The sequence below is a fragment of the Cervus elaphus genome, chromosome 24, assembly GCF_910594005.1.
Source record: "Cervus elaphus chromosome 24, mCerEla1.1, whole genome shotgun sequence".
Lineage (NCBI taxonomy): Eukaryota > Metazoa > Chordata > Mammalia > Artiodactyla > Cervidae > Cervus > Cervus elaphus.
Window position 1 is genome coordinate 55,526,179 of NC_057838.1, and position 22,699 is coordinate 55,548,877.

At 36.6% G+C, this 22,699-nt stretch overlaps 1 protein-coding gene and 1 pseudogene across 7 annotated transcripts in view; both read right to left on the reverse strand.

The window, feature by feature from the left end:
• The window catches only part of CCDC66 (coiled-coil domain containing 66), a 50,651-nt gene that overhangs the window by 8,218 nt on the left and 19,734 nt on the right, over positions 1-22,699 (reverse strand). For 4 of the 7 annotated variants that reach the window (XM_043887035.1, XM_043887029.1, XM_043887033.1 and 1 more), the window contains 6 exons: positions 5,550-5,681; positions 4,907-5,157; positions 4,525-4,609; positions 3,516-3,677; positions 2,005-2,149; positions 1,427-1,567 (listed from right to left, as the gene is read on the reverse strand). In XM_043887035.1, coding sequence (XP_043742970.1) covers positions 1,427-1,567; positions 2,005-2,149; positions 3,516-3,677; positions 4,525-4,609; positions 4,907-5,157; positions 5,550-5,681 — 916 coding nt within the window. The remainder of the gene's footprint in view (positions 1-1,426; positions 1,568-2,004; positions 2,150-3,515; positions 3,678-4,524; positions 4,610-4,906; positions 5,158-5,549; positions 5,682-22,699) is intronic. The other 3 variants (XM_043887032.1, XM_043887031.1, XM_043887030.1) reach the window with 3 other exon arrangements.
• Positions 2,225-2,384, reverse strand: LOC122683386 (annotated as a pseudogene).

Below are 22,699 nucleotides of genomic sequence, written 5' to 3' on the forward strand. Positions count from 1 at the left end.
CTTGCAGTTCCCACAGGACTGTAACCAATGGGGCTTGTGTTCCAGGTCTCATGAGACTAAAACAACTGAAGAGACGATTACTGGCAGGTTACTGACCACAGAGCACTGGACAAACAGAACTGAAACACACACACTCTCACCTCTGCATGAAAACGGCCTAGGGGCAGGCCTCCGGTCTGCACTCGCCCAGAGTCCTGCTGAGCTCCTCACAGAGGCCCGTCTCACAGCTACCCCTGCCTCACTGCAGCCTGCTGCTGTCGCCCAGGAAAGAGCTCTACACTTGCTTGGAGCCCCAATCTGTTCTACTGACAGTGTAAGCATTATGGTATATACCCGAAACTAATGTTATGTGTCAATTATATCTCAATTCCACATTTTAGAACAAGATAAAATGTTACTGGAAGTTATTTTTTTTAAAGTACTTTAAAAAAGAAATTTCCTGGACATATAGGAGGAGGGCTGAAAGGATTCCTAGTAAGCCTATGAAAATGACACCCAACATGAGTATTACTTAATTACTTATGTAAAAATTTAAAAGCAGCACAGGAAAAGATGCTTAATGTCAGCAGTCATGATGAGAGAGCACTTCACAACCATGAGAATGAGTACAAGCGAGGAGATAAAGAAATCGGAACCTTCATACATCAACTGGTGGGAATGTAAAATGGTATGGCTGCTTTGGAAGACAGTTTAGTAATTCTTCAAAACTTTAAACATACAATTACTCTATGACTTTGCAATGCTACTCTTCTCCCCCAAGAGACCAAAAATTTATGTCTACACAAAAATTTGTACAGTAAGGCTCACAGCAGCGTATTTCTAATAGCCAAAAAGTGGAAGCAAATGTCAACTGATGAAGGAATAAAAACAAAATATGGTGGTATATGCATAAAATGGAAAACTGTTCAGTGATAAAAAGAATGAAGCACTTGCTGTCATATATTACAATACAGATGAACCTTAAAACATGCTAAGTGAAAGAATCCAGACAGAAAAGATTTCAATCATATGGAATGTCCAGAATAGACAAATCTAGAGAGACAGAAAGTAGTCTGGTGGTTGCCCAGGAATAGAAAGGAAGAAGGAAATGGAGAACGACTGTTGATGGGTACAGGGTTTCTTTTTAGAGTGGTAAAAATGTTCTAAAAAATAACTATGGTGGTGGCTGTACAACTCTGAATATAAAAACTGAATTGTATCCTTTAAAAGACACTGAATTGTATCCTTTAAAGGGGTTAATTTAATGCTATGTAAATTATATCTTAATAAAGCTGCTATAGCAAAATTAAAAACCAAGAGATACCTTCATTTTCTAACTCTTACTTGAAAACCTTAAATTCCTTTAAATTTTAAACTTTAAATTAATTTAATTTCAATTGTGATTTTAAGTAAATTTTAAGCCAAATCACAATTTATCAACCAATACCTGTCTGCACACCAGTGTCCTTCCTGGGAGAAGCTGTCGAGTTGATATATGTATTCATTTTACCGCTCACTTTATCCAAGCCATGTCTTGAGTTTGCAGTGTTGTTAGTAGATGCATTATATTCCACTTGTATGGTATCAACTGGCAAGAGAAATAAGTCATCTGATAAAATGATAGCAGCAAGTAAATACACATAAGACTTTTAATTTAATCAAGTAGTGTAAACACTGCAACAAAAATTTAGAAGAGCTAGCCTAAAGTTTCTCATAAAAAGTTATCAACATTTTTATCCCTTACTTAATGGACAACTCTGTACAAATGGGTACAAAAGTATACATTTTACCTATTGTGAGGAAAATGTTAAGAAAATGTATGTGAAAAGATACTGAAAAGTACAGCATTATTTAGTTCTCCTCTTAATGCAATTTCCCAAGTAAGCATTATAAAATAACATTAGTTCAAAGTCTGAAATTCCTTAAAAAGTATTTAGTTAACAAGTGTTTAAAGGTATTAAAAAGAGGCAATTCTCAATCTTCAAAAAATACTATAATTATACATAACATTCCAGTTGTGCTTACTGCCAAGATTTTGAATTAATCTAGAAGTGTCATGTCCCTTTTGAGCCAATTCTCGGATTCTCTGCTCTTGTTTCAGTCTCTGTGCCAGCTCCTGCGCTCTCTGCATCGTCTGGAACAGCTTATTCGTCTGTAGAGTCATCATTTCCTATCAATGTTGAAGTGTACAAAGTTATTAAATACAATTATCAAACACGTACAGACGTGACTATTCTCTCTCAGTAATAATTAATAATTTTCTAAGTTCCTACTATATGCCAGGCACTATTTAAGAAACTGAGAAGAGCAGCCAACAGAACAAAGTTCCTTCCTTTTTGGAGCTCATATTTTACTGATAAGAACAGATACTACACTTGATCTTAGCCAAAAGGCCGAGAAGCGATGGAGCTCATATTTTAGTATCTTTTTCTACGGCTGTATTAGACTACAAACACAAAAACTCTTTCACCCACTCAAGATTATACTAATAAAGTTTCCAAAGCTTCTAAAACCAAAGGTCAACTCCATAATTTTATTAAAGTTAAAAGAAAACTGGAGAGGCCAGAAAGTTTATTTGAGTTTCTTCATGTTACAAAAAATCACAAACTTTTTGGCAACCCACTAGATAATTAAGAACTAATACTCAAGATTAAAAAAAAAATAAAAATAAAAAAATAAAAAAAAAAAGAACTAATACTCAAGATTTATAGCCATTTTTTACAATTCAAGCAAATAACTTTTTTTTTTTCATGTAGTAGTTATTTCATAGATGTAGTTGGCTCAGCATATTCTATGTATCCAAATCAAAACCTAAACCATTTGTACATTCATCAGCTAATTCTGAAGCAAAGGTTGCAAGCGGGAACTGGCAAGAAAAGGCAAGCTCTCGACGCCACCATGCCACCTCCCAGCTCCAGGGCAAGTGCTGTATGATCTATTCTGTAAATCTCATGAACCTTTGGCAATTGAACATCACTGTATAACCTGCTGTTTGTCAGGCCCACTCAAACACAGCACTTGATATCACCATACCTATGCAGTCTGTACCACTTGCTATAGAGGTTCTCCTACTCTTTTTAACAGATTTTTAATTAGCACAGAGGAATCCTCTAACATAGCAACAGACTCTATCATCAATCCCAGCCAGTCATTCTGCAAGTAAATGCTCCTGTTCACAAATGAACAGACAGAAAGCCCAATCGTTTCTCTTAACATATCTAGAAATCTATTAATAATCATTGCTTAGGAAACACTTCAAAATTAAGCATATGGAAAATTTTTGTTTTATGTTGTAATAACTCATCTTGACCTCCCCTCTCCTCAGAGCAGAAAAAAAAATAGCATCTGTGAAAAAATCTTTTGAAAAAATAAAAGCTCCAGCTTTCTACTTATAAAACCTTCTTTATACAAAGCTTTAATGTTTCTGCATATAGCTTCACCATTTCAAAATACATGCAAATATTCTGGTTATTTTTTCTTTAAAAACAAACCCACTTTTACTTTAAAATGTCACAGTTAGGATACAAATAACCTACTTCCTTTTGTTTTTGCTTAAGTATGTCTTCCTCATACTGTTTCTGCATCTCTTCTCGTTCCCGGGCTAGGCGACGCTCCTCCTCTTGTTCCTCCTTCTTTCTCTGCTCTTCTTCGAGCTGCTTCTTCTTGCACTTCTCTTCTACCTGAGCAGTGATAGCTTTCTACTCATAAACAGTAACATAAATCACTGTCATAAATTTTAAAAATTCACACAGCATTTTTCTGGTGTTTCAAAATGTTCATCAATATAGAGAAGGCAGTATATAAATGAGTTAAGTTAGAACGTCAAGTTAAATTAGAAAGTCAGGTTTTTCCCATCTCCCACCGGTCAAGTTCTACATGCCTTTTCTTTAACCCCAGGAGGGCTCTTAGAAGAACTAAGAGAAAACCAACTGAGGGAAGAATCTCAGTGTTTAACATAGTGCCTGGTAAAAATAGCAGATGCTCTATAAATGTCTGCTTCACTTAATTGTTAACTACATGAACTAAGCCAAATTCTTCACACAGTAGACATTTTAAAGAATTATTAGACATTCAAGTCCCTTTGGTATTAGACTAAAATTAGGGTAGAATTTTAATCTTAGTTTCCTTTCTTATATTATCTGCTAAATTTCTTAATCATAATTTTACCTCAAGCCTTTATATATATTTTCCCCTTTCAAAGACCCAATTCTCACCCTGAACAGAATTCAGAAGAACTGAAGGGGGAAAAAAAAACCCAACTTAATACTAACTTAAACAGATTCAGTATTATTTCAGATACACAACCTATACATTAAAGACCTTCTCTCTTGGAAGGCAGGTGGCTGTAATATGTGATATTATCTAATTCTCAACATGAGTATAATTCTAATATAATGCCAGTTGGTGTAGGGATTAGAGGTAATCACAGGATTGTGCAAAGCTTGTGCTGTAAAGTTATACCAAAATTTAATTTCCATTCACTTAGGTATCTAGGCCATGAATACTAACTATCAAGGCAAAGAACAACATTTTACAATGCAATACCTGATGTTCTAACTGCTTTTGTCGCCTCCTGTCTCGTTCCTCAATCTGAGCTGGGTCCAAAAGAGCAGTCATAGAACGGAGAAAGCTGGCAAGATAGATATATTAGCTACTTAAAACCCACAAAGGTGGGTTTAACAAAGTACTAACTCATTTTTGTTTGAAATACATCATTTCTACTTTTGTTTTTCGATAGGCAAGAAGTATATTAATATAGGATACTTAAAAGAGATCCAAGTGGGAAGGCAAGGGAGCTCTACCGAGTCATTGCTACTATAAATAAAAATAGGAAACTGAAAACAGTTAAGATATACACAAACAACAGCCCTAAAAGAAAGCACACAGACTTTCTTAATCATCAGTAAATACTGAAGACTGAACTTACTTCGTTTTCTGAATGTTTGCCACAGCCACATCTCTAGCAGGCCTCACTGCATGCTCCTCCTCTGAAGGTTCCATCTGGCTTCCGACGGCAGGTGTAGAAAGACTGCTGAGATCAGCCAGCTCCTGCGAGTCCGGAGAGACACACGAGTACTCTGGTTGTTTCTGCGCTGACCGGGACGACAGTCGAGACTGAGAACCAGGACAGTTCTTTAAGGAATCAAAATGCACCGCCCATCTGTCATGTTCCTCACCCTAATCACGACAAACGAGAATTGCTAACAACTTTAATGACTTCTTACATTTAAAATCCCAAATGACAAATAACAAAATTTCTAAAAGTCACCACACAGCAAAATAAGCATCATGAAAATTAACAAAACTGCATTCTGTATTGATTCCACATACATTGAGATAGCTAAGCTTAGAGAATATGAAAAAATCAAAGAATTAAGAAATGTCTAACAAGTTACAAGAAACTATGCAAAATCGCACTTACTAAATTCATTCAAAAAAGGTTCACAAGAGCAAATGTGGAATAATTTAAATATTCTAATCTTGTCATGCAGTTTTAGGATACTTTTAAGTTTATGATTAAAGATGTTTCATTTTTTTTCCTGTATACCCAATGAAACTTTATAAATTACCATTGAGGATGTAATTTTCTCCTCTGCCTTTTTTTGCCGGTCATCTTCTATTTGCTTGTTCAACTCTTCGATCCATTTTCTCTGCTGGTCTTGTCTCACAGCACTGAAAGGGTGCTCCAGCAGTACTGCTTCCTAAACAACAGTCATCAATACCATTAAAAGTTTACATTTCTTTTCCTAATCACTTTATCTTTTACAAATCTTTCCAAAGAATTTATATAGATTTAATGTCGTAATGTATTTATTTCTAAGAGATGCAACAATTTTAAACAAAAAAACTCAAGTATACAAGGAGCCCTCATAGTCAACAAGAGTCTGAAATGCAGTGAAGTGAAGTCGCTCAGTCGTGTCCGACTCTTTGTGACCCCATGGACTGTAGCCTACCAGGCTCCTCAGTCCATGTAATTTCCCAGGCAAGAGTACTGGAGTGGGTTGCCATTTCCTTCTCCAGGGGATCTTCCCAACCCAGGGATTGAACCCAGGTATCCCACATTGCAGGCAGACACTTTACCATCTGAGCCACCAGGGGGACAGTACTTGGGTGCAATCTCAAAAACAACCGAACAATCTCAGTTCATTTCCAAGGCAAATCATTCAACATCATAGTAATCCAAGTCTATGCCTCAACCACTGATGCTGAAGAAGCTAAAGTTGACCAAGTCTATGAAGACCTCCAATACCTTCTAGAACTAATACCAAAAGCAGATGTCCTTTTCATCATAGGGGATTAGAATGCAAAAGCAGGAAGAGACACCTAGAATAAAGGCAAGTTTGGCCTTGGAGTACAAAATAAAGCACAGCAAAGGCTAATAGAGTTTTGTCAAAAGAACACACTGGTCATAGCAAACATCCTTTTTCAACAACAGAAGAGACAACTCTACATGTGGACATCACCAAGTGGTCAACATTAAAATCAGAGTGATTATGTTCTTTGCAGCTGAAGAGAGAAGCTCTATATAGACAGCAAAAACAAGACCTGGAGCTGACTGTGGCTCATTCCATTAGCTCCTTTGGAAAACTCAGGCTCAAATTGAAGAAAAGTATGGAAAATCAGTAAGCCATTCAGGTATGACCTAAATCAAATCCCTTATGATTACACAGTGGAAGTGAGGAATAGATTCAAGGGATTAGATCTGTTAGAGTGCCTGAAGAACTGTAGATGGAGGTTCATAACACTGTACAGAAGGCAATGATCAAAACCATCGCAAAGGAAAAGAAACACAAGAAGGCAAAGTGGCTGTATGAGGAGGATTTACAAACAGCGGAGGAAAAAAGAGAAGTGAAAGGCCACGGAGAAAGAGAAAATTATACCCAACTGAATGCAGAGTCCCAGAGAATAGGAAGGAGTGATAAGAAGGCCTTCTAAAATTGAATAATGTAAAGAAACGGAGGAAAACAATAGAAGGGGAAAGACTAGAGATCACTTCAAGAAAGTTGGCGATATCAAGGGAGCATTTCATGCAAGGATGAGCATGATGAAGGACAAAACCGGTATGGACCTAAAAGAAGGAGAAGAGATTAAGAAGAGGTGGCAACTATACAAGAAAGGTCTTAATGACCCAGATAACCACGATGGTATGATCATTCACCTAGAGCAGGACACTCTGCAATGTAAAGTCAAGTGAGCCTTAGGAAGCATTACTACGAACAAAGCTAAAGGAAGTGATGGAATTCTAGCTGAGCTATTGTAAATCCTAGAAAATGATGCTGTTACAGTGCTCCACTCAGTATGTTGGCAATTTTGGAAAACTCAGTAGTGGTCAAAGGGCTGGAAAAGGTCAGTTTTCATTCCAATTCCAGAGAAAGGCAATGCCAAAGAATGTTCAAACTACTGTATAACTATGCTCAATTCACATGCTAGCAAGGTTATGTTCAAAATCTTTCAAGCTAGAGAAATTCCAGAAGTACAAGCTGGGTTTTGAAGAGCAGAGGAACCACAGATCAAATTGTCAACATTTGTTGGATCATGGAGAAAGCAAGAGAATTCCAGAAAAATATCTACTTCTGCTTCCTCAACTACACTAAAGCTTTTGTGTGGATCACAGCAAACTATGGAAAATTCTTAAGGAGATCAGAGTACCAGACCACCTTACCTGTATCCTGGGAAACCTGTATGCAGGTCAAGATGCAAGAGTTAGAACCATGTTGCCCGACATGGGCAACAGACTGGTCCAACATGGAAAAGAAGTATGTCAAGGCTGTATATTGTCACCCTGCTTATTTAACTTCTATGCAGAATACATCATGCAAAATGCCAGGTTGGATGAATCACTAGCTGGAATCAAGACTGCGGGGAGAAATATCAACAACTTCAGATATGCACTTCACTAATGGCAGAAAGTGAAGAGAAACTAAAGAACCTCTTGATGAAGGTGAAAGAGGTGAGTGAAAAAGTTGGATTGAAACTCATCATTAAAAAAACTAACATTATGGCATCCAGTTCTATCACTTCATAGCAAATAGGGAAAAAGTGGAAACAGTGGCAGATTTTATTTTCTTGGGCTCCAAAATCACTGCAGACATTGATCGCAGCCATGAAATTAAAAAGAAGCTTGCTCCTTGGAAGAAAAGCTATGACAAAACCTAGACAGTGTATTAAAAAACAGAGTCATCACTTTGCTGACAAAGGTCTGTATAGTCAAAGTTATGGCTTTTCCAGTAGTCATGTACAGATGTGAGAACTGGACCATAAAGAAGGCTGAGCACTAGAGAACTGATGCTATCCTATTGTAGTACTGAAGAAGACCCCTGAGAGTTTGCAAGGAGATCAAACCAGTTAATCTTAAAAGATATCAATCCTCAATATTCATTGGAAGAACCACTGCTAAAGCTGAAGTTCCAATACTTCGGCCACGTGATGCCAAGAGCTGATTCACTGCAAAAGATCCTGATGCTGGGAAAGAGTGAAGGCAGACGGAGAAGGGGGAACAGAGGGTAAGATGGTTAGTTATTATCACCGATTCAATAGACATGAATTTGAGCAAACTCCGAGAGATAGTAGGACAGAGGAATCCGGTATGCTACAGTCCATGGTGTTGCAGAGTTGGACACAACTTAGCAACTAAAAAGCAATACAAGTCAATTTTTCAGAATGATATTTTTAACACATACTGCCAGGATATAACTAAGAGTAAGGAAAGGAAATTTTCTAAGGAAAATTCTAAATTTCTAATAAAAATAGAAAATTCTCCAAAACAACTACAGATTTTAAAATTTCTAGCCTAATATAGTCTCATTTGCTTTGAAAGGAAATTACTAATAATCTGAATAGATGACTACTGTTTACACCTGGCTTCAGAATACAAAAACACTGCTTCTGGACCAAGAGTCAGGAGGATATACAGAGCCAGCTGCTTTCTCTTCTGAATCATAATGTCTCTCGGTATATTTTTTCCCCCCATTTCTGCTGTGACAGCTCTATCAAGATCTATGATACTCAATAAGAAAAATACATTGTGTCCAGAATAAGTCCCTGAATTTTATGAAAAAACAAAAACAAAAAACAGCAGCAGAAAAGTTTACTGTTGTTTTTAACTTAGGAGAGTTTACTATGCTTTAACAAAAAAGAAAAGGATATATTCTACTCAAACCGTCTTGAAAGGCAAAAGTTATGCAACGAAACATTCTGTTACATGACATAACTACAGGACATAATTTTAAAAATAGTTTGACAGGATAACATAATGGAGATATACCTTACAATTACTTTCTGTCCATATTTTCATCAGAAATAATGGCAAAGCTCAAAGTTTACAACCAAGTGCCTTGATCAAAGGAAATACTTAAACAAAAAGGAAAAATCTTAGTATCTCAGATGCTCCCACACATTTTTAAACAGAAAAAACCATCCTATTTATTTAAGTCTAAAAAAACTACTCAAAAGGAGCTGTATCTTCAGGTAAGTGATTTAATAATTCTATTTTTAGAAATGTTATTTTAGAGATCAGACTGGGGGTGGGGGGAAGGGCCCTTTGAACTCTCTTTAAAAAATTCACAGGGTGGCCCAGTGGTTAGGACTCCATGCTTTCATTGCCAAGGGAGCAGGTTCAATCCCTGGTCAGGGAACTAAGATCCCACAAGCAGAGCAAAGTGGCCAAGAAAACAAAAACAAAACAAAAAAATTCACAACAAATGGCATGAATCATCATAGAATCCTATAAGTTTCTTAAGTCTGATGTAACTAGATTTGGTTTCAAATTTTGGTGAAGTCTCAAATTACTCAAAAATAAGACACAAGTCAAAATACCTTTGAAAATTCTCAAAATCCTAAGTGTTTCATATATATATGTTTTATATTTACAAGCCTGTAGAAGATTTAATAATCAGTTCTTCTAATTCAGTCTTCAATGTCTTACTCAAGGATGTCTTACAAAGCCATTACCATTCACTTGCTTGCCACCTAATTAAGTCATTTCACTTCTTCAACTGAGTAGAAAACTCTTTATTTCTTTCTTTTTTGAAACTTTGCCCCAAGGTGCATTCAGGTAGAAGAATGAAACTATAAAGGTCTGGGGAAAGGGAGAGGTGGTAGATAAATGAAATTTTTTTTTTTTTTAATATAATTATGGCTGCATTGAGTCTTTGTTGCTGCATGCAGGCTTTCTCTAGTTATGGTAAGTGCGGCCTACTCTTCATTGTGGTGCACAGGCTTCTCACTGCTGTGGCTTTTCTTGTTGCGGAGCATGGGCTCTGGGCACACAGGCTTCAGTAATTATGGCCTACAGGCTTAGCTGCTTTGCAGCACGTGAAATCTACCCAGACCAGGGATCAAACCCCTGTCTCCTGCACTGGCAGGCAGATTCTTAACTACTAGACCACAAGGGAGGTCCTGAAGTCGCACAATTACTGAGCTCATGTTAGTTGAAATTGAGTAAGACAGATAAAGGCAAAATACAAGACATAGTATGTAACAAATGTGTTCTGATGATTATCTAGCACCTCCCTTCTGTTAATTCTTCCATATATCTAAGGAAAGAAATTTCTTTTTCTAGGCTCATCCACTTTTTCAATTTCTCTCCTTCACATTAATGACCTGAGATTTTCCTTCTTTCCCCTACATAAAAACTGCTTTTTAAAACACCTATTTTGAGCCTATTCTTAACTGACAGCCTTGAATGAAAACTCATTTTCATAGGTACTCAATACACACTTCCCCACAAACAGTTCCTAAAGTAAATTTTTAGCTACCTTCAAGTCATTCTATGTTAGAAAATGTTAGTCTTACTAAAATAAATGCTGAATGAATGGCAGGTATATCAGAACTGAAAGTTAGAGTTTCCAAATGGTCACCTAGACACACCCAGTGCTGTTTCATTTAATCCTCTCCTTAAAGCACATCTGGAAAAGAATAATCAGCGGTGACTTTGCCAGAAGAGTCCTGCTTGTTGTCAGTGTATGATTCCAAGTCCAGACACCAGGAGCCTCTTACTTGAGACACTTCTGTTCACCTACTCATCTTGTCTACTCAGTAGGCATAAAAGGCATTCTTCTGGAGGGTGGGTAGTTTCAGGACACTGAGCTAGAAAGAACCAGATCTTCCAAGAGGAAGAGCAGCACAACTAAGAGCTACATACAGACATTTGGGGGGTGAGGGGTGGGAGGGGCACAAAGCACTTTGAACTTCAATGTTACTTTAGAATCCTCTGAAACAGGGCTCTAGAGTTTCCTTCCTTCCTTCTACTTTCTTTGGGTTTAACTGTTACAGTTCTTTCTCTAACTTCTTCAAATGAATATTTAGATCTTTGATGTTTTGCTTTCAGTCTTTTCTTTTCCAAGAAATGCATTTAAACCTATAAATTTCCCTGTAAGTACAGGAAGCTCATATTTTTTCATAAATGACATTTTCATTATCATTCAGCTCAAAACATTTTCTGTGAGTTTCTCCTTCTTTCACTTAGAAGAATATTGCTTAAATATCAAACATTTGGAAACAAATGTTTCTAAACATTTGTTTGGAAATGTATCAAACATTTTCTTATTATCATTTATTACTGATACCTGGCTTAATTCCACTGTGATCAGAAAACATATCTGTGTAATTTGAATCTATGAAATTTGTTGAAACTTTATGGCCAAGCAAACAATTAATTCTTACATTTAATTTGTAAAATATTTTGCCCATAGATTCTTTGGGTTTTCCATATAAATGACAAATTACTACAATTTTATTTTTTCCTTTCCAGTTCTTAAGACTTTAATTTCTTTTCTTGCTATACTGGTTAGGACCATCAATAACGAATAGTAATAATAATTGTCATCTTACTTCATTTTTAATTTAAAAAGAATACTACTAAAATATCTCATTCAGCATGATGTCTGCTATAGTTTTTTAAATTTTCAATTGGAAATTCCTTCTAATCTAACTGCCTGAAATATTTTCCTTAATGAACTGGTTTCGAGTTTTATCAAATGCTTTTCATATATCTACTGAGCTGTTTCATTTTATTATGTTACAATGGTATACTATACTTGTGGATTTTTAAAAAATCTGCTTTACTACCTATCATGAATCTATCTTAATCATGATATATTACCTTTTCATACACTGTCAAATTTTACTTGCTAATATATAATTTCTGTGTGTATATCCATGGGTGAAATAAACCTAATTTTCCTTTTTTTGTTATTTTTCTGGCTTTTAACATCAAGTTTATACTGGGCTTACAGAATGAATAGGGGACCATTTCAAATTTCTACTGCCTAGAAATCTGATTAAATTTGGGACTTATTTCCTTAAAGTTAGATAGAAACTGTCAGTAAAACCATGTGGTCATTTATTTTCCTTATGGTAAGATGCTTTTCTTTCTTTTTTTTAAAACCCAGATCTACCATTACTTTAACCAGGAGTATGCAAGCTTTCTACTACTTTTTAAGTCAGCTGTAAGTTACAATTTTTCCAGCCATTTACTCACTTCATCTAACTTTTCATAATTATTAACTTACTAATGATTCTCTCTCTACCTGCAATGCCATTTTTATTCATTACATGTTTCACTGACTGGTACCCTTATTTTCTTTCCCTTTTTTTAATCTTTAAATTTAAGTAAAACCAACTTGCAACACTATGTTAGTTCCACGTGCACAATAGTGATTCAATGTATCTATATATTACAAAATGATCACAATAAGTCTTGTTACCATCTGTCACCATGCAAAGTTATTAAAATATTACTGACTATATTACCTATGCTATATATTTTATCCCCATGACTCACTTATTTTTTAACTGTAAGTTTATACCTCTTAATTTTTCTTACCTATTTCACTTATCCCGCCACCCTCTATATTCCTCCCTTCTGGCATTACCACTTGTTTATCCTCTGTATCTGTGAGACTGTTTGCTTTCTTATGTTCTATCCATTTGTTTTCTAGATTCCACATGTAATTGAAATCATATTTGTCTTTCTCTGAGTGACTTCACTTAGCATTAATACCTTCTAGATCCATTCATGTTTTCACAAACAACAGGATTTCATTTGTTTTTATGGCTGAATGCATAAACCAAATCTTTTTCCATTCATCTATTGATAGACACTTAGGTTGCTTCTATATCTTCCCTACAGTAATCAATGCTAAAATGAACATAGGGTGCATATATCTTTCTGATTTAGTGGGATTTTTCCAGAGGGGAAAAAAACCAGAAATAGAACTGCTGGGTTGTACAGTATGAACGTTCAGTTTTTAATTTTTAGAGCAACCTCCATACTGTTTTTCATAATGGCTATGCCACTTTAGATTCCCACCACCACGCAGGGCTGGTGTTATGGGAAACCGGCATACACAATGACTCCAGTGCTCCCTTCCACCTGTTCAGTTGCTGTCAATACCAAGTTCTGCCTCTTACTCTAAAGAGGAATTCACAGGCATATGAAGTATGTAGTATACTTCTTGGATCCTAACAGGCCGTCAAACAATTCAACTTCCTTGTTTAATTATTAAATCTTTCTGACAAGGCAAAGAGACCCGATCAGTTGTTAGTCTTTTTTTGGCTACGCAGCGTGTGGGAACTCAGTTCCGTGACTGGCACTGAACTCGTGCAGAGGCAGCAAGGAGTCCTAACCACTGGACCATCAGGGAATCCTCCCCACTCAGTCTTCAAAAATGAAGAGGGCTTTTTCCATAAAGTTCAATTTTGGAGGACTGAAACGGGGATCTGCAGATTCCAAGACTGCCCTGTATAGAGAGGCAAAGGGAAGCTTTAGCTAGGACTGGCTCATTCTGGTTAGGCTATGGTATTTATTTCTTCTGAAATTAGGCCGTCGGTGTATTCGGACAAGGTTATAACTCAGACAAAACCCATTTCTATTGTGGAAAGGGCTTCATAATTCACAAACACTCTCCCCAGGATTCTAAAGTAACCAGACAACAGATGGAATATAAAGGTTCTATGCATCCCATTTTTATTCTACTGTGTTGTGACATGCTGTTAAGAGTCCCAAACAAGATAAATCCTAGGTGAAACACATCAAGACACATATTAATCAAACTAACAAAAATTAAATACAAAAAAAAAAAAAAAAAAACCCACGAAAAGCAGCAAGGGAAAAGCAAAAAATAACATACAAGGGAATCCCCATAAGGCTATCAGCTAATTGTTCAGGAAAAACTCTGCAGGCCAGAAAGGAGAGGCAGAATATATTTAAAGTGATGAAAGCGGAAAAACCTACAACCAAGATTCCTCTACCCAGCAAGGATCTCATTCAAATTTAATGGAGAAATCAAAAGCCTTACAGACAAGCAAAAGCTCAGAATTCAGCACTACCATGCTAGCCTTTAAACAAACGCTAAAGGAACTTCTCTAGGCAGAAAACACAAGAGAATTAAAAAAAACCCACAAAACCAAACCCAAAACAATTAAGAAAATGGCAACAGGAATGTATACATCAGTAATTTCTTTAACTGTAAATGGATCAAATGCCCCAACCAATTGACACAGACTGGCTGAATGGATACTAAACAAAACCTGTGTATAGCCTACCTACAGGAGACCCACTTCAGACACATACAGACTAAAAGGGGGTGGAAAAAGATACTCCATGCATATGGAAATCAAAAGAAAGCTGGAGCAGCAACATTCTTTCTTTTTTTTTTTTTTAGCAATATTCTTATCAGACAAAATAGCCTAAAATAAAAACTGCCACAAGAGATAAGGACACTACATACTGATCAAGGAATCAATTCAAGAAGAAGATATAATTTTTCTATCTTTTATATATAAATTTATACTTGTAAATATTTATGCATCTAACATAGGAGCATCTCAATACATAAAGCAAATGCTAACAACCCTAGAAGGAAAAACTGACAGTAACACAATAATCGTGGGGGACTTTAACACCCCACTTACTCCAGTGGACACATCATTCAGGCAGAAACCAATGAAACACAAGCTTTAAATGACACAATAGACGAGATAGATTTAATTGCTATTTATAGGACATTACATGTGAAAGCAGAAGAATACGCCTTCTTCTCAAAAGCACATGGAACATTCTTCATGATCGACTATATCTTGAGTCACAAATCAAGCCTTGGAAAACCTAAGAAAACTGAAATTTTATCAAGCATCTTTCCAACCACAATGCTATGAGATTAAAAATCAATTGCAGGGGAAAAAAACCTGTAAAACACACACACACATGGAGGCTAAACGGAGGAAGAATATTACGATGTGTGATGCTATAAATAACCAAGTGATCACTACAGAAATTAAAGAGGAAATGAAAAAAATACACAGAAACAAATGACAATGAAATGACACTGACGATGATCCAAAACCTATGGGACCCAGCAAAAGCAGTTCTAAGAGAAAAGTTTATAGCAATTCAATCTCACCTCAAGAAACAAGAAAAATCTCAAATAAACAATCTAATCTTATGCCTAAAGCAACTAGAGAAAGAAGAACAAGGAAAACCCAGTCAGTAGAAGAAAAGAAATCATAAAGATCAGAGCAGAAATAAATGAAACAGAAACAAAGAAAACAGTAGCAAAGATCAATAAAAACAAAAGTTGGTTCTTAGAGAAGATTAAACAAAACTGATAAAACTTTAGCCAGACTCAAGAAAAAAAAAAGAGGAATTAAATTAATAAAATTAGATGAAAAAGGAGAAATCACAACTGACACAGAAATACTAAGGATCTACGAGTCTACTACAAGCAACTATATACCAATAAAAGTGGACAACCTGGAAGAAATGGACTGTACCAGGAGAATTAGAAAATATAAACAGACCAATACAAGTAGTGAAATTCAAACTGTAACTAAAATCTTCTGACAAACAGAAGTCCAGGACCAGATGGCTTCACAGGCAAATTCTATCAAACATTTAGAGAAGAACTAACACCTATTCTTCTAAAACTCTTTCAAAAAATTGCAGAGGGAGGAATACTCCCAAATTCATTCCACAAGATCACTATCACCCTGATACCAAAACCAGATAAAGATATCACAAAAAAAAGAAAATTATAGACCAGTATCACTGATGAACATAGACCCAAAAAAATCCTCAACAAAATACTAGCAAACAAAATCCAAAAAAAAAAAAAAAAAAAAAAATCCAACAACACATTAAAAGAATCAAAGAATCATAAACCATGATGAACAGTGATTTCTCCATGGAATGCAAGGATTCTTCAATATACACAAGTCAATGTGATATTCCATATTAATAAATTATATAAAAATCATATGATCATCTCAATAGACATTGAAAAAGCTTCTGACAAAATTCAACACCCATTTATGATAAGAACTGTTCAGAAAATGGACAGAGAGGGACCATACCTCAATATAATTAAGGCCATGTACAACAAATCCGCAGCAAACATCATTCTCAATGGCAAAAAAACTGAAAAGCACTTCCCCTAAGAACAAGACAAGGATGTTCACTCTCACCACTCTTATTCAATGTATTTTTGGAAGTCCCTGCCATGGCAATCAGAGAAGAAAATGAAATAAAAGGAGTATAGATTGGAAAAGAAGTAAAACCATAACTGTATGCAGATAACATGTTACTATACACAGAAAATCCTAAACACTCCACCAGAAAACTACTGGACCTAATCAACGAATTTGGTAAAGTCGCAGGATATAAAATTAATGCACAGAAATCTCTTGCATTCCTATATACTAACAACAAAAGAGCAGAAGGAAAAATTAAACAATCTCATTTACCATCACAACAAAAAGAATACTGAGGAATAAATCTACCTAAAGAAACAAAAAAACTGTACTCAGAAAACTATATGAAACACTGATGAAAGAAATCAAAGAGGCTACAATCAGAGAAATATACCACCATACAGGATAGGAAGAATATAATGAAAATGAATATACTACCCAAAGCATTCTACAAATTCAATGCAATTCCTACCAAACTACCAGTGACATTCTTCACAGAATTAAAATAAAAGATTTTACAATTTGTATGGAAACACAAAAGACCCTGAATAGCCAAAGAAATCTTAAGAAAGAAAAATGGGATAGGAAGAATCAGGCTCTACAACTTCAAACCATATTAGTCAAAACAGTACGGTACTGGCAACAAAAACAAATATAGACCAATGGTAAAGGACAGAAAGACCAGAGATTAACCCATGCAACTTTGTTGCCTCATCTATGACAAAGGAGATAAGAATATACAATTGAGAAAAGAAGCCTCTTTAGTAAGTGGTGCTGGAAAATCTGAATAGCTACAGGTAAAAGAACGAAATTAGGACACTTCCTAAAACCATACACAAAAATAAACTGATAACGGATTAGAGACCTAAATGTAAGACTGGATACTATAAAACTCTTGGAGGAAAACAAAGGAAAAATACTTTTTGACATAAATAACAGCAAGATCTTTTTTGATCCACCTCCTGGGATAATGAAACTAAAAACAAAAATAAGCAACTGGGACCTAATTAAGCTTAAAAGCTTTTGCACAGGAAAGAAAACCATGAACAAGATGAAAAGACAATGCTCAGAATAAGAGAAAATATTTGCAAATGAAACATACAAAGGAATAATCAATCTCCAAAATATGCAAACAGCTCATGGAGCTCAATATTAAAAAACAAACAATCCAATCAAAAAATAAGTTCAGTTCAGTTCACTCAGGTCATGTCCAACTCTTTGTAACCCCATGGACTGCACCACGCCAGGCTTCCCTGTCCATCATCAAATCCCAGAGCTTGCTCAAACTCATATCCATTGAGTCCATTACGTCATCCAACCATCTCATCCTCTGTTGTTCCCTCCTCCTCCTGCCTTCAATCTTGCCCAGCATCAGGGTCTTCTCCAGTGAGTCAATTCTTCACATCAGGGAGCCAAAGTATTAGAGCTTCAGTTTCAGCATCAGTCCTTCCAATGACTATTCAGGACTGATCTCCTTTAGGATGGACTGGTTGGATCTCCTTGCAGTCCAAGGGACTCTCAAGAGTCTTCTCCAACACCACAGTTCAAAAGCATCAATTTTTCAGCACTCAGCTTTCTTTATGGTCCAACTCTCACATCCATAGATGACTACTGGAAAAACCATAGCTTTGACTAGACAGACCTTTGTAGGGAAAGTAATGTCTGCTTTTTAATATGCTGTCTACATTGGTCATAGCTCTTCTTCCAAGGAGCAAGCATCTTTGGATTTCAGGGTTGACTGATTCCAGCCAACAACTCCAGGAGAACCTTTGCCCAGGCCCCCAGGCAACACGCTGACCAACATCCAGTGGCAGGTGACACATTCCAGAGGACCAGTGGTGGTACAACCATGCCCCTGGGCATGTCCTCCAGCTACGTGACACAGCTGAAGGGCATGGCCCTCCTAGTCAGGGCCTGACAGAATGTGATCCACTGGAGAAGAGGATGGCAAACCACTTCAGTATTCTTGCCTTGAAAATTCCATGAACAGTATAAGAAAGCAAAAAAGGTATGACACTGAAAGATGAGCCTCCCAGGTCAGTAGGTATCCAGTATGCTATTGTGGAAAAGCAGAGAAATAGCTCAAGAAAGAATGTTCAGGCTATGTTCTTTCAGCTCAAGAAAGAATGAAGAGGCTGAGCCAAAGTGGAAATGATGCCCAGTTGTGGACATATCTGGTAGTGAAAGTAAAGTCTGATGCTGCAAAGAACAATACTGCATAGGAACCTGGAATGTCAGGTCCATGAATCAAGGTAAATTGGGTGTGGTCAAACAGGAGATGGCAAGAGTGAACATGGACATTTTAGAAATCAGTGAAATAAAATGGACGGGAATGGGCAAATTTAATTCCAATGACTACTACATCTACTACTATGGGCAAGAATCCCTTAGAAGAAATGGAGTAGCCCTCATAGTTAACAAAAGAGTTTGAAATGAGAACTTGGATACAGTCTCAAAAATGACCGAATGATCTGGGCTCATTTCCAAGACAAACCATTCAACATCATAGTAATCAAAATCTATGCCCCAAACACTAATGCTGAAGAAGCTGAACAATTCTATGAAGACCTACAATGCCTTCTAGAACAACAACAACAAAAAAAGTCCTTTTCATCATAGGGGACTGGATGCAAAAGTAGAAAGTCAAGAGATACTTGGAATAACAGCAAAGTTGGCCTTGGAGTACAAAATAAAGCACAGCAAAGTCTAACGGAGTTTTGTAAAGAGAATATGCTGGTCATGGCAAATACCGTCTTTCAACAACACAGGAGATAACTCTACACATGAACATCACCATATAGTCAATACCGAAATCAGACTGATTATATTCTTTGCAGCTGAAGACAGAGAAGCTGTATACAGTCAGCAAAAACAAGACCTGGAGTTGACTGTGGCTCATTCCATTAGCTCTTTATTGCAAAATTCAGGCTCAAATTGAAGAAAACAGGGAAAACCACTAGGCCATTCAGGTATGTCCTAAATCAAATCCCTTATTACACAATAGAGGTGACAAACAGATTCAAGGGATTAGATCTGGTAGACAGAATGCTCGAAGAACTATGGACGGAGGTTCATAACAATGTACAAGAGGTGGTGACCAAAACCATCCCCAAGAAAAAGAAATTCAAGAAGGCAAAGTGGTTATCTGAGGAAACCTTACAAATAGTAGAAAAGAAAAGAAGTGAAAGGCAAGGGAGAAAAGGAAAGATATACCCATTTGAATGCAGGGTTCCAGAAAATAGCAAGGAGAGGTAAAGTCCTCCTAAATAAACAATGCAAAGAAATAGAGGAAAACAATAGAATGGGAAAACTAGAGATCTCTTTTAAGAAAATTAGAGATACTAAGGGAACATTTCATGCAAAGATGGGCATACTAAAGGACAGAAACAGCAAAAAGCAGCAGAAGAGATTAAGAAGAGGTGGCAAGAATACACAGAAGAACTATACAAAAAAGTTCTTAGTGACCCAGATAACCACAATGGTGTGGTCACTCACCTAGAGCCTGATGTCCTGGAGTGTGAGGTCAAGTGGGCCTTAGGAAGCATCACTACGAACATAGCTAGTGGAGGTGACAGAATTCCAGTTGAACTATTTCAAGTCCTAAGAGATGATGCTGTGAAAATGCTGCACTCAATATGCTAGCAAATCTGGAAAACTCAGCAGTGGCCACAGGACTGGAAAAGGTCAATTTTCATTCCAATCCAAAAGAAAGACAATGCCAAAGAATGTTCAAATAACCATACAACTGCACTCATTTCACATGCTAGCAAGATTATGCTCAAAATCTTTCAAGCTAGGCTTTAGCAGCATGTGAATTGAGAACTTCCAGATGCACAAGCTAGATTCAGAAAAGGCAGAGGAAGCAGAGATCAAACTGCCAATTTCTATCATCTGCTGGATCACAGAAAAGGCAAGGGAATTAAAAAAAAAATCTAATTCTGCTTCATGATTATGCTAAAGCCTTTGACTGTGTGGATCACAACAAACTGTGGGAAATTCTTAAAGAGATGAGCATACCCGATCACCTTACCTGCCTCCTGAGAAACCTGTACCTGTATGCAGGACAAGAAGCAACAGTTATTACTGGACATGGAATAACAGACTACATCAAAATTGGTAAAGGAGAACATCGAGGCTGTACATTGCCATCTGTTTATTTAACGTATATGCAGAGTACATGATGAGAAATGCCAAGCTGTATGAATCACAAGCTGGAATCAAGATTGCCGGGAGAAATATCAACAGCCTCAAATATGCAGATGATACCACCCTAATGGCAGAAAGTGAAGAGGAACTAAAGAGCCTCTTGATGAAGGTAAAACAGGAGAGTGAAAAAGCTGGCTTAAAACCCAACACTGAGAAAACAAAGATCATGGCATCGGTTCCATCACTTCATGGCAACTAGATGTGGAAAAAATGGAAACAGTGACAGATTTTATTTCCTTGGGCTCCAAAATCACTGTGGACAGTGACTGCAGCCATGAAATTAAAAGACGCTTGCTCCTTCAGAAAAAAGCTATGACAAACCTAGATAGCATATTAAAAAGCAGACACATCACATTACCAGCAAAGGTCCATCTAGTCAAAGCTATCTTTTTTTTTCAGTATCATGTATGGATTTGAGAATTGAACCATAAGGAAGGCTGAGCACTGAAAAATTGACTCTTGGGAGTCCCTTGGACAGCAAGGAGATCAAAACAGCCAATCCTAAAGTATATCAACCCTGAATATTCATTGGAAAGACTGAAGCTCCAATACTTTGGCCACCTGATGCAAAGAGCTGATTCATTAGAAAAGACCCTAATCATGGGAAAGATTCAGAGCAAGAGGAAAAGAGGGCAACAGAAGGTAAGATGGTTGGAAGGCGTCACTGACTCAATGGACATGAGTTTAAGCAATCTCAGGGAGAGGGACAAAGAAGGCTAGTGTGCTGCAGTTCATGGGGTCGCAGAGGGCGAACATGACTTGACGCTGAACAACATAGCTGATTCATATTGTTGTACAGCAGAAATTAATATAACATTGTAAAGCAATGATATTTCAATAAAAAGATATAAAAACTTTAAAAAAGCTCCATCCCATAACTGGTGTCAATCTATAGAAATTGACCCTGAACTCTGACTATGCTATAATGACTTCTTTTGGTACAGGACATAGACAGAGATGTGTTATGGGTTATCCTTTGTATCTGTGAAAATGAATACAGGAAACCTCATTTAAAATGGAATCAGGAAGCTCTGAAGGGGGAGCTGTCACTCATGTATGATTCACCACAGCTTACAGACCCGAACAAAATTTTCTTCTGACCAGCAACAAGCTTTCCATCACCTGCAGCCACCACAGCCCTCCCCAATTTTCCCCTTTCCTCTATAAAAGGAAGCCCATCTCCTCTGTTCTCCAAACTTGCCTGAGGTTTGTCATAGTGGCTTATCCCAAATTATAATTCTCTACTATTCCCAAATAATCTTGTTGGCAAAATAATTGGCTCTTTTGTTTTTTAAGGTCAATATATCCTTTTGTGTGTCAGAAATATTCTGTAACATGTCAGAGAGTTGAAAAGTCAAAAAAGAAAAAGATAGAGATACATGATTCAGTGATGATAATTCATATATGAATACCCTGGGCATTAATGTGGACCACTGTCTGTACATACATATTAAGAAAGCATAATACCAAAAAGGATCCAAATCAAACTCACAAGATGCACAATAACCACCACCTTCAAGAGTCTACACACACACACTTACACAACTACTAGACTAAAACAAATTTGGCAAAGTTGCAAGATATAAAACCAAGAGAAAATATCAGTTGCATCTCTACACATTAAAAATGAATAACAATTATTAATAACAAAAATTAAGAAAGCAATCCCATGTATAACAGCACCAAATACTAAGAATAAAATACTTTTAAATAAGTAGGCCAAATACATGTACACTGAAAACTACAAAACACTACTTATGGAAATTAAAGACACAAACAAATAGAAAGAAATTCTACCTGCATGGATAGGAAGACTTCATATTGTCAGATTACCTAAAGCAAGCTAGAGTCAAAAACTTGAAATGAAAGAAAATTTCCCTATGAAAATTTTGATGCTTCTTGCAGAAATGGAAAATTTCAGAAAGAAAGCAAAGAGGACACAAATAGATGGAGAAATACACTGTGTTCATGGATTGGAAGATCAATATTGCAAAAATGAGCATACTATCCAAAGCAATCTATAGATTCAATGCAATCCCTATCA